Source organism: Suncus etruscus, chromosome 10 (genome assembly GCF_024139225.1).
Source record: "Suncus etruscus isolate mSunEtr1 chromosome 10, mSunEtr1.pri.cur, whole genome shotgun sequence".
Lineage (NCBI taxonomy): Eukaryota > Metazoa > Chordata > Mammalia > Eulipotyphla > Soricidae > Suncus > Suncus etruscus.
Genome location: NC_064857.1, coordinates 49,019,471 through 49,031,796, shown reverse-complemented (window position 1 = coordinate 49,031,796; position 12,326 = coordinate 49,019,471). Strand labels below are relative to the sequence as shown.

The following is a 12,326-nucleotide window of genomic DNA, read 5'->3' as shown; positions in this document are numbered from 1 at the left end:
CTCAGGCTCTGGCTCCTGTTTTTGTTTTTGTTGTTTTTGTTTTTTGACCACACCCAGCGGTGCACAGGGGTTACTACTCCTGGCACTATGCTCAAGAATCATTCCTGACCAGCTATGGAATGCTGACGTCCAAACTGGGTGGGCTACGTGGGAAGCAAGAGCCCTCCTGATGCACCATCGCTCCGGAGGCCCTAGTGTATCTGAGTGTTGATGTTTGCTTCTTTGATTTTGAGCCACACACAGCTATGCTCAGGCTGGGTGGTGCTGGGAGCTATGTAGGTACAGATGAGGGCCAGAGGTCCTGAGTGCAGAGCCCACTGCCTCGTACCCCTGTGCTCTCTCTCAGCAGCTAGGTTTTCTTGGTGCTGGACCACTGGACCACCTTCTGCCCAAACCTCCTACCTGTCCCACCCCAGCCCTCAGAGCCCACTTCCTTCTCCCCTGCACAGTGCTTTTCCAAGTACAACCAAGTCTGCCCCATCCTTCTGCAGAGATGTCCATGGGTGCTCGTGGCCTGAGGAGTCTCTTTGGATGAATGGCAGAGCCATGTTGAGTATCTCCTGCAATGCTTGCTGGCTTGGCAGCAGGAAGCCCCACTTTGATAGCACTGAGCCCTCAGAGCCCCAACAGGCATTTTCTGACCGGGACCCCCTTAGCAGTGGGGCTGATGGGGGTTGTCCCAGACTCCAAGAGTTTACTGGAGTTGACCAGAGAGGTAAGCACTGTTCTTGCACTGCTAACCCAGGTTTCTCCACCCCCGCAACCCGTAGGGTTCCCTGAGTCTATTAGGAATCTTGGGAGACTGAGAGTAAGCCAAATGTAGTTCCTTCCTAAAAACAAATAAATAGGGGACAGAGAGATAGTACAATGTGTAGACTACTTGCCTTGCATGCAGCTGACCCCGGTTTGATTACTGACATTCCATATAGTTCTCAAGAAGCAACAGGAGTGATTCCTGAGTACAGAGCCAGGAGTAAGCCCTGACACTGTTGGGTGTGGCCAAAAAATAAAAATAAATAAAAAAAAAACCTAAAACAAAAAGAAAAAAGGGGGCCAAGAGCGATAGCACAGTGGGGAGGGCATTTGCTTTGCGTGAGGTCAAACTGGGACGAACCCAGGTTCGACTCCCAGCATCCCATATGGTTCCCCAAGACTGCCAGGAGCTATTTCTGAGCACAGAGCCAGGAGTAACCACTGAGCATCACTGCTGGGTGTGGCCCAAAAGCAAAAAAACAAATAAACAAACAAAAAACACACAAAAATAAGGAAGGGTGTTTGCCTTGCACGCAATCAACCCATATTCAATCTCCAGGATTTATTATGGTATTCTTTTTGTTTTGTTTTTTGGGGTTATAACACCCGGCAGCGCTCAGGGGTTACTCCTGGCTCTATGCTCAGAAATCACTCCTGGCAGGCACAGTGGACCATATGGGATGCCGGGATTTGAACCATATCCTTCTGCATGAAAGGCAAACGCCTACCTCCATGCTATCTCTCCGGTCCCCCATTATGGTATTCTTTTTTTTTTTTTCTTTTTTCTTTTTGGCCACACCCGGTGGCACTCAGGGGTTATTCCTGGCTATCTGCTCAGAAATAGCTCCTGGCTCCTGGCAGACACCAGGGATCATATGGGACGCCGGGATTCGAACCAACCACCTTAGGTCCTGGATTGGCTGCTTGCAAGGCAAACGCCGCTGTGCTATCTCTCCGGCCCCCCATTATGGTATTCTAAGCCTGCCAGGAGTAACTCCTGAGGGTCACTGGGTATAGCTCAAAATCAAAAACAAACAAACAAACAAAAAACAGCAGAGAGGAAAGCACATAGGTGGGACACGCCCAAAATTGAATGGCAGATTGGGGGGGGAGTGGAAACAACCCCCTCCCCGGTTGTCCACACATTGCAAGGCACTTCCTTCCCCCTACCCCATAGGCCTGGGGAGAGGAGCCAGGGCCGGAAGTCACACACGCCTTTTCCACCAGCCACTCACTTCCTGTTGCACCAGCCACCAACCACACCTGGACAGGACAGGGCCTGGTCAGAGCAGTCCCAAGACTGGTCATCAGCTCATGCAAAAGGTCACCTTGACCAGAGGGAAGCAGAAGGGCAGAGCAGGAGATTGGACAGGGCAGGAGTCTCAGACAAAGGGAGTGATGCCACAGCACATGGCAGGCGTGAGGTGGGGGCAGTGGGGGCCTACTGGGCCTAAGTCACTCTCTCACTGCATCTTTGGCTTCGTGATTGATGGTCTCTGCTCCACAAATACCCTTGTATGGAGCACAGACGGCGGAGTCCTGGGCAAGCAGCCCTGCCGCAGGGAAGCCTGTGCCAAGGTGTTCAGAGACACACACACAGCACAAACCTTCCGAGTCCTGACTCCAACCTTTCCCAGCCCATGTCCTGGATCAGCTGAGCCGTGGTGTGTGTGCAGGAGGCCGTAGCAGACTCGCATCCATCAGCCCTCAGCTAGTCACATTCCATTAACTTTCCCTGAATGGACCCTCCCATGCTCCCACCTGCTTGCCTCCCCCGCCCCACACTCAACCTTCTCCTCCAAGAAGCCAGCCCAGAATGCACCTTATGCTTTGCCTTTATTTGTTTGTTTGTTTTTAGTTTTTGGGCCACACTCGGTGACGCTCAGGGGTTACTCCTGGCTATGTGCACAGAAATCGCTCCTGGCTTGGGGACCATATGGGACGCTGGGCCTGTCTGAGGCTAGCCAAGGCAAGGCAGACACCTTACACTTTGTGCCACCGCTCCGGCCCCTGTCTGCCTTTAATGTCAGTCAGAGTTGCAGCAGGGACCAGGGTGTGAGTCGACACCACCCTGAGTTTCACCCACAGGCTCTACTTGGGTGGAGGTGAACAGGGGTGCTCAGGCCCGGAACCAGCCCTCCAAGTCCTGGTACACCTGGCCCTGGGGCAGGTGAGGGAAGCGCTTGCAGATGGTGCAGAAACGCTCCCTCCAGTCATTGATGAGCCGGACCTGGAACCGATGTCGCCAAGTGAAGTAGCGGCGGTAGCTGCTCTGGTTCATGCCGGCGAGGAAGGAGGCCAGCTCGCGGGCTGAATCAAAGTCATTCACGTGTATGAAGGCGTCCGGAGGGACAAAGGTCTCATAGGTGGCCCGAGGGGGGCCCAGCACCACGGGCACTGTGCCGGCCATTAGCGCGTTGTGCCAGAACTTCTCTGTGATGTAGTCTCGGTGCTGGGAGTTCTCGAAGGCCAAGTAGAAAAGATAGCGGGACACCGTGGGCAGCAGGCAGCCAGCGCACAGCGGCCGTCGGGTGGCACGGCCGAACAAGTCCACCCTAAGGTGCGGCTCCAGCTGCCGAAAAAGCCGAGCACGCTGCTGCCGCTCCTGGAAGTTGCCCACCACCCACACTGCCAGCCCACTCTTGGGGGGCAGGGGTGGCGGTGGGCCCCGGCGGGGCTCCAAATGGCCATAGGGCACAGAGATGTCAGCGTCCCGCCGGTAGCTCAGCACCCAGTTGAAGATGCCACTGAGGCGACCCAAGCCCCGCGTGTAGCTGGGGGACTCCAGGGATGCCCACACCCAGGGCTGGCCTGGTGGGCGTGCAGCCAGGGGCAGGTGGGCCAGCTGGGACTGCAGCTCCCGGTGATGGAAGACCACGGCATCGGCCTGGCCCAGCAAGCTGCGGTTGGTACTCAGGTGGCAGTGGGCCACGCCAAAACGGGCACACGTGTCCCGTGGCAGGTCGGGGGGCTGCTGGCTGAAGGGCCAGTGCCAGACCAGGATGGTGAGTGGGGCTGGGGGTGTTGCCCTGGGGCCCGGCCTGAGCAGCTGTAGGAGCCAGAAGGCCCCCAGCAGGGCTGCACAAGTCAGGCTCCCCAGGGCCCCAAACCTTCGGGCCAGGCTGCACCCTGCACAGGAGAGGGAGGAAAGTGTGCCGCATGTGTGTGGTGCTTAGGCCCCACCACCACCACCACCACTAGCGCTCCCAGGAGGCCACTCACCAGCAAGGTGCATTGAGAATCTGCCGCCCCACAGCCCGGGCTCTGAATCTCAGCCACCTTCACCTCAGGATGCTCTGAAATCACAGCTCGCCTGTCTCCACCCCACCTCTTATCCGCCCTGGCCAGGAAAGTGGGGGAACCTTCTGTTCCTCCCCCCACCCACCCTGGAGGTGGCTTTGGGCAGCAGCAACCACTATCCTCAGCTGACTTCACACCTGGGGTAGAGGTTCAGGTCCGGCCAGCACATGGGCAGCAGCAGACATAGATGGGTGCTGGGGGCCACCCAGGCTCTAGGGGACTCAGCCTGCACACCCTGACCCTGACCATGGACACAGGTGCTCAGGGCCAGTGGCTCACGACATCCCACAGGCCTCCCCACCCTGCTCACCCCAGATTCAGATTCCAAGGGCTCTCTCTGTTGGCCTGTCTGTCTTGAAGCCCTCGGCGGTCTGTCCACAGCAACCCCCACAGTAGCAGACACTTGCTGGCCCCGGGCTGAACCTTCTTTCTAGGCTTGTAGGTTCCAAGTAAGCGAAATCAGGACCATGGTCACGCAGCCCCAGGGCTCTCGATCCAGGCTTACAGCCCCAGAGGGTGGGCAGGGGCTCCCCAGGGTGGAAAGGGAAAGAGCCAGGGGTGTCTGGCAGGGAGGGGTTGAGGGCTGGTATCCTCCACAGGAAATGTAGAGGCCCCCATAGCTGGGCCACTTCCCCTTTCCATGACTGAGTAGGGCAGAAGCTATGGCTGGTCCTCAGCCTCCTGATCTGGCCCCCAGCCTCATGCCCATCCTTGGATTGCCCTGGCTGGAAACAGCAGCTCTTGGGGCTTCTGTGGGTCTCCCCAGGCCTGGCTAGTCCTTCCTATTTTTCTGCATCCTTTGGCAGCTACTGGCCTGGGGCTGGAGATCATCACAGCAGAAGGGGCAGAAGGGCAGATGGGCTCCTTTCCACAAGGTAGTGGTGGCGTCGGGGACTTGTGCAATTATTTGGGGCCAGGCCCCACTCCCAGCTGCACCATCTGTGATAGCGGCCAGAAGCCCAGGCTTCCAGGCCCTCCTCATTCAGCCCTGTTTGGTGCAACCCACGTCCTTGTCTCTCCACACAGGCTCCCATGCCACCACGAGCTTTGGGGCCCACAAGAAGGAGCAGCCCCTTGGGCCGGAGAGATAGCACAGCGGTAGGGTGTTTGCCTTGCACGTGGTTGACCCAGGACAGATCCGAGTTCAATTCCTGACATCCCATATGGTCCCCCAAACCTGCTAGGAGCGATTTCTGAGTGCAGAGCAAGGAGTAACCCCTGAGCACTGCCAGGTGTAACACCCCCCCCAAAAAATATATAAGTAAGAAGCCCCATGCCCATCTCCATGCTCACTCAAGAGCCTTGAATCCTCCCATTTGTGCGGCAGGTTCACCCCACACCCTCTGCCCTCTCTCCTCCACGTGAGAATCAGCTAGCTGGGAACCACCAAAATTGGTTCAGATTGAAAGGAGATAAACGGAAAAGCCGGCAGGCAAGCGAGCAGGGGTGAGTCAAAGGGAAAGTAGGTAAACGGCCTCATCCTGTTGCTCTCTGTGGGCTTATTACCCCAGCCCAGAGCACCATGTAGGGGCCAGGGAGCACCCAGCTGCCTCCCTGCAGCTCTGACTGGCCACAGGCCCACTGACTGTTGTCCCAGCCACGGTGCGGACACCCCCTGGTTGGTGGGACTTGCTCCCATCCAGATGGAACCAGACTGTCTCCTTGTGGGGCTCTATGGAAGGAATTGCAGACACTGGCAGGTGGGGGCACAACTCAGGGGCCACTCAGGCCAGAGCCCAGGAGGAGAGTGTGCGGCACAACACTGCCCCCACTCGGTTCTTCTGGGCTGGCTGGGATGGGTGGGGCTTCCCCCTTGAGAAGGGACAGTCACCCACTGATCCATATCTGGTGGTGTTAGGCTGAAGCAGTTCCTAAAGGAGGGCATCACCCCAGTTTGCTAGGGCCAGGGAGGGGGAGGAAGAGGGAGGGGGAAAGGCTGAGGGCAGCTCCTTCCATAGGAGACAAAAAAGGGGTAGGAGGAGGAGCTGGAAGGGTGGTTGCTGTGCAAGGCCAGCCCGTTTGGTCTTGGGCATCCTAAAAGGTCCCCTGAGCCCACCAGGAGTGACCCCTGAGGGATCGGAGTGATAGCACAGTGGTATGGTGTTTGCCTTGCATGCGGCCAACCTAGAGATGCACCCAGGTTCGATCCCCAGCATCCTATATGGTCCCTGGAGCATGCCAGGAGAGATTTCTGAGTGCAGAGCCAGGAGTAACCACAGAGTGTGGCCCCCAAAACAAAACAAACAAGAGAAGTGACTTCTGAGAGCAGAGCCAGGAGTAATCCCTGATCTGATCGCCACCAGGTGTGGCCTGAAAACAAAAGCAGAAGCACAGGATAAAACTCAGTGCAGGGTTGAGGAGCTGGGGAGCCTTTGGGTCCCTCACCAAGAAGTGGGGTCTCAGAGTCCCCCTGGGCCAGGCAGAGTGGACACCTTATTGTTCCCCAGGGTGGTGGTGGTGGGAGGGACTGAGCAGCAGGGCAGAGACAAGTGGCAGAGGACACAGCTGTGAGCAATGTCGGACCCAGCACTGCCCTGCAGGAACACCTCCTGCTCCCCAGTTCTTCTGCAGTGGCTTGGGACCAGCGAGAATGGACGTGGACACAGGCCCTGTCCTCACTCAGAGCCCTGTGATGGAAGCCAAGTATCTGCCCATGGGGCGCCCTGGGAAGCTACCAAAAGTCTTTTTTTTTTTTTTTTTGGTTTTTTGGGCCACACCCGTTTGACGCACAGGGGTTACTCCTGGCTAAGCGCTCAGAAATTGCCCCTGGCTTGGGGGGACCATATGGGATGCCAGGGGATCGAACCGAGGTCCTTCCTTGGCTAGCGCTTGCAAGGCAGACACCTTACTTCTAGCGCCACCTCACAGGCCCCTACCCAAAGTCTTGTACTCACCAGGCCTGCTGTGGGGAACATCCTTCCCCAGTGCCCACGCCCCACCAGCCTCTTCTCTCCGATGTTCAGGTGCCTCTACCCCTCAGGCTACTCAATCACCAGTGCCTCTGCTCAGCTGTTCCCCCGACGCGACCCAGCCCCAGGAACCTGCATGGCCCCAAAGACTGGGGAGTCCAAGCACTGCCCAGTTCCTGCCCTCCTGTCCCTCCCACACACTCAGGCCCTTGGCACCCTCTGCTGGCCACCGGGGATACCTCAGCGCTCAGTCCGCTGGCCACTCCCCTTGGGCACCCAATCGCTCAAGTGGAAGTGGGGGGACAAAGGGGCTGTGACCAGTGCCAGGGGTGTCCCAGCAGGGCAGAGACGCCCTCCCTGGGGTGGGAGCCCTGTAGCACACCCAGCTCCAGGTTTGAAATGTATTTTAATTGGCTGGTCTCGGTCCCCCACCTGTTCCCATTCTCCAGCCACCCCAGCTCCAGATTTTGGGGGTGCATCCGCTGGAAGACAGGCACCAGGAGGAAGTAGCAGGGGTCTCTCAGCAGGGGTCCTAGGCATGGGAGGGAGCCCCCCCCCAAACTGCAGCCTCTTCTTGCCCAGTGGTTGGGACCTTGGTCACTGCGTTGAGCCTGGCAGGGGCGCGGACAGCGAAGCGTGGTCGAACAGCGGATTCCGCACTTCCATCTCTCCTGTCTGTAAAGGCCAAGGCGGATTTTAGGTCTGGGGGCCGCAACGAGACCCACATACCTGCTCACTCACAGGGACTAGGTCTGGGGGTGCAGTGAGACGCCTAAGGAATCAGGCCTGAGGACACAGTGACACCTGAGCACCTGCCCACTTACCAGGGGAGCAAAGACCCCCAAAGGGCCCAGCCTGAGGAGTAGTGAGACTCATGTACCTGCCCACTCACAGGCACTAGGTCTGGGGGTGCAGTGACACCGGAGCACCCTCCAGTCACCCGAGGTGCAGAGCCCCTGAGGGGCCCAGCCTGGGGATGCAGTGACACCCTCCCACTCACTCAGAGTGAAGGGCCCAGCCTGGGAGAGATCCGCGCGCCCTGGCACTCACCGGGGCCAGGCCTGGGCACTCGTAGACTGTGAAGTCCCCGTCTTCGTTTTCCTCGTCCGAGGAGGCTGCCCCAGGCTCCCTGGGCGGTTCTTTGTGCCTGGGGGTGGGGGCACAGCTGGTACTGGTGCCAGGGGTCCTGGCACACTGAGGGGGGGGGCAGGGGGCAGGTGGGGGTCGCTGAGCCACTCACCGCTGCAGGCACCGCAGCTGCTGCCTCTGGTGCTGGTAGTGGTACATCTCGGCATTGCGTGCCAGCCGCTGGTCCCCGGGCTGTGGGCAGGAGGGTGGCGGGGGGCTCGGGGAAGGCCACGCGGGGGCGGGCAGGGGCGGTCGAGGGGCCGGGGGCGAGGGGCAGGCACCCACCGAGGCGCTGGGGGCAGTGGGGCCACCGGGGGCCAGGGGAACCACGTAGTCCACTTTCTGCGTCAGGCGGAGCTCTCTCTGCAGCCTGGGGGGGAGACGGAGCCTGAGCCCTGAGGCCGCCCCCACACCCCCAGGACGCACCCCACATGCCCCACACACGCACCGGCACCAGCAGAGCGCGGCCACGGCCAAGACAGCAGCACCTGCCACGGAGCAGGCCAGGATGAGCACTGAAGGTGGAGCACTCAGTCAGAGGGGGCGATGGGGTAGGGTTGGCCCCTCAGATCACCCCCGGTCCATTCCTTCCAACCACCCTGACCTCACTCCACCCCTTCATAGCCCAGCTCATTTCCAGTCCCCCCACCATCACCCCATCTCCAGAGACCTGCCCACCCACCTCCAAGGCCCCACCTCCCACCCCCTCCCCAGCTGCCTCACCTACCTAGGACCAAGCCAAGGCCATGGTGGTCCCCCGGCCGTAGGGGGGCCATGTGCACTGGTCCTGAAGCCTTGCTGGGGCCCTGGGAACTATGGGATGTGGGTGCAGGGGTCCCCCGAGTGGGGGGCAGGCTGGGCTTTGACAGCCCCAGGGTGGCAGCTGCGAAGAGAAGGGCAGTCAGAGGCATGGGTTCTGGTGAGTGGGGGATATGTCAGGGACCGGGTCTCACCGGGCTGGGGGTGTCTGTCCTCCTGCAGAGCCAGCTTCTGGGCCAGGAAGTCGATCTCATCCTCCAGGTGCTGCTGCGGGGGGACGTCCCCTGGGAGGAAAGTGGGCTCAGGCAGGGCTCCATGTTCTGCCTGGCTACCCCATGCTGAGGTCTAAGGTCCAGCACCCTAGGCCTGGACCCTACAGGAAGGGAGCCACAGCCACCATACAGGGCATTCACTCCTCAGGGCAGGGCCCAGCAGGAGAGAAGGGGTGCAGGCCAGAGGAGACCCCTAACAGGACATGGCAGGAGCAGAGCCATCACCCCAGGGGGCAATGCAGGGTCTTGCTCTGTAGGAACCCGAGGTCAGTACAGAGTTCTGGGCCCCCAACTCTGCCTGACTCTGAGGCTCAGGCCCTGGCAAATGCCTCTCATGCCAGTGTCACCCCGGTTGCTCATGCCACCCCACCCTGGGACAGACATCATGGAGCCAAGACAGAAGGGCTCTGACCCAGGCTCTGTTTTGGTCCCTGGGAATCCTGGATCCCCCGGGCAGCTGAGAGATGGAGGGGCCCCTCCTACCCGGTGGCCAGTGAGGCCTGGGCACGCAGACCCCATGCCCATCCTCCTGGAAGGGGTCGAGGCATGGCCCGCACATGTGGGCACCAGGAGGGCACCGTGCCCGCCGCTGCAGGGCACAGTCCAGGCTCCTGGGACAGGTGGAACCATCTGAGGAGAAGCAGAGAGCAGCACAGGTCACAGTGGGTCCCTCCCTGCTGGCGGATGCCTGACTGGCTCCGGGTATTGTTCTGGGCAGGTCCTTCCTTTACCCCGGGGCCAGCAAGCAGAACCAGGAAGACAAGCACATCCTGGACCTCTGAGAAGGAACTGGCCCTGACTGTGGCCACAAAGCCCTTGCCCAGCAGCCAACCAGGACCAGCAGCCAGGTCCTCTATCCAGACAATCACTCTAGACCCTCGGTGCGAATGGACCCCAGATTGTATCTCCAGAGCAATGGTCCTCAAACTACGGCCCGAGGGCCACATATTGTATTTATTCCCATTTTGTTTCTTCACTTCTAAATAAGATATATGCAGTGTGCATAGAAATTTGTTCATAATTTTTGTTTTTACTATAATCTGGCCCTCCAACAGTCTGAAGGACAGTGAACTGGCCCCCTGTTTAAAAAGTTTGAGGACCCCTGCTCCAGAGCAGCAGGAGGGGACCCAGGCACAGGGCCCAGAAGACTGTCATGCTTGCCCGAGAGCTCATTCTCCAATCTGGGGGCTCTGCCCAGTATCCTAGGCTGCTCTCAAAAGCGTGAGAAATTGAGGTCACTACGCAGCTGCCCCCCACATCAGGGTTGCCCGAGGTGGCCCTGTTACCAATCCTGGCTGAGCTGTGGGGTCTCTACCCTTGACCAATATCTTTCCCCATGCAGGGGCAGGAGGGTATGGCTCTGCAGACATGGCTGGGAGATGGGTAGGATGTCTGTGCGGCCTGAACCTTCCCTCTGTGCCCAGCCCATCAGCCTCAGGAGGAGACGGGGCACACAGGCAGAGCTCCTAGACATCTCCTTGGTGACAGATGCAACCTCTGGGGCAGACTGGCTGGTAACTGGTGCCACTGGGAACTGGGCTGGTTAAACTTTAAACCTGTGCCCCCACGGGACCCCGGGCAGACCCTGGCCTGGTGCTGAGAACTGTGGACGCTCCCCAAAGATGGGGCGGTGTCCCTCCACCTCCGGGTGCCCAGCCCCGAGGTCACTTCTCGGAGCCACGTGTGGGCGGCAGCCTTGGGAGCAAGAGCAGCTGGAGAGCGAGCACCTGGCTCTCTGCCCAGGCCTCCTCCCGGCAGGCGCAGCCCAGGGGCTGCCCAGGGCTATGCCAGTCCTCCCCACCCGAGGAACACAGGTAAAGCAACGGGGCAGGCTCTGCTGCCCACATCCCCAGTTTGCCCCTCTCTGCTGGTCCTGGATAGCCTCCACCTCCACCCCTGCCCTGACATCTGGGGGAGCCCCACACACCCTTCTATCCCCTCAGATACAGGTGGGCACCCTGGCTACACCACAGCCTAAGGAACGGCACCCCCAGGCCATGAGTATCCCAGGAAGGAGCAGGGTAAAGGGAAGAGGGGCCTTAGGCCCTCCGTACAGCGGTTGCTCCTCAGGCCAGGGCAGGGCAGAATGAGAGGGGAGTGCAGGCCTAGGAGAACCCCCGAAATGGCAAGAACAGTGCTGTCACCATAGGGCCACGTGCAAGGCCTGTCCCCCTTCGCTCTGCCGGACCCCGAGGTCAGCACAGAGGCCTGGCCCCCTCCTTCTGCTCTCCCAAGGCCCCTTCCCACCCCCCTCAAATTTCAAGTGTCCAAGCCTGAGGACTCCACGTCCGTCTCCTCTGCCCGCTGTCAGATATCTGGGCAAGGGGCACCACTATTGCCGAGAACTCCCGAATATTAGATAGGGGCGCATTTCGGACCCCGAGGTTCTGGCACTCAATTTGGGGGCTCCAGGAGGGGCCCAGCCAGATCTAGTTCTCAGCAGAGAGCGGTGGACATCCCCAGGCTGGGAGCTGGGGCCAGTCCTGGCCCAGCCAAGCAGCTGTCAAAAGCCAGGAAAGCAACGAAGCGACAGCCCCCGCTACCCGCACCCCAAGATGCTCCGAGAAGGACCCGCAGCAACCCGGGCGGTTCTCACGACGCGGGCTCCGGAGGAGGCGCAGGAGCGGACAGGTGCGGGGAACCCCGGGACAAAGACCGGCACCCCGGTACCTGTCACCCCAGGACCGAGGGAGGCCGGCCTGCGAGCCTCCGAGCCGACACACGCAAGATGCATCCCAGGCGCGGGCTGGGGGCTCGGGGGCGCCGCCCAGATGCGTGTCCCGCGGTCTCGGGTCCTCCCCGGGTGGCCCGCGGCCTGCGCCCCGCTCACCCGGGAGGCCGGCGGCAGCGGCGGACCCGCGCAGGGCGGCGCCGAGGACCAAGCCCGGGAGCAGCAGCCGCAGGAGCGGCGGCCAGGGCGGCGGCATGGGCGTCGCCATCCTTCAGCGCCTCCGGGGCACCATGGCAAGGTGCGGGGCGGCGCGGGCGCGGGCGGTGCGGGGGCGGCGGGGCCGGTGACGCTGCAGCGGCGGAGCCAGGAGCCAGGCCCGGCGGCGAGGGGCGTGACAGTACGCCTGCGCGCTCCACCGCGGGGCGGGACCACGCTGCCCGCGTCCCCGCCCCCGGCCCCGCAAACACCTACGCTGAGGTCGAGGGTTCGAGCCCCGGGGCGGCTGCGGCCGGAGCCCTTCCCGGTCCCCGTGGA

General features: G+C 60.7%; 2 protein-coding genes across 2 annotated transcripts; both read right to left on the bottom strand.

Moving 5' to 3' along the window:
- Positions 1–2,860: 2,860 nt before the first annotated feature.
- FUT7 (fucosyltransferase 7) lies at positions 2,861–5,019 on the bottom strand. The gene is made up of 2 exons (XM_049782581.1): positions 3,976–5,019; positions 2,861–3,882 (listed from the first exon to the last, which is right to left on the bottom strand). The coding sequence occupies exons 1-2, from the start codon at positions 3,986–3,988 to the stop codon at positions 2,873–2,875; spliced, it is 1,023 nt and encodes a 340-aa protein (XP_049638538.1). The 5' UTR covers positions 3,989–5,019; the 3' UTR covers positions 2,861–2,872.
- Positions 5,020–7,349: 2,330 nt separating this feature from the next.
- Positions 7,350–12,161, bottom strand: NPDC1 (neural proliferation, differentiation and control 1). Its single transcript, XM_049782583.1, has 9 exons — positions 11,952–12,161; positions 9,605–9,751; positions 9,044–9,133; positions 8,818–8,973; positions 8,539–8,605; positions 8,376–8,460; positions 8,203–8,282; positions 8,013–8,109; positions 7,350–7,637 (listed from the first exon to the last, which is right to left on the bottom strand). Exons 1-9 carry the CDS (start codon positions 12,058–12,060, stop codon positions 7,560–7,562), a joined length of 909 nt encoding a protein of 302 aa, XP_049638540.1. The 5' UTR covers positions 12,061–12,161; the 3' UTR covers positions 7,350–7,559.
- Positions 12,162–12,326: the final 165 nt, after the last annotated feature.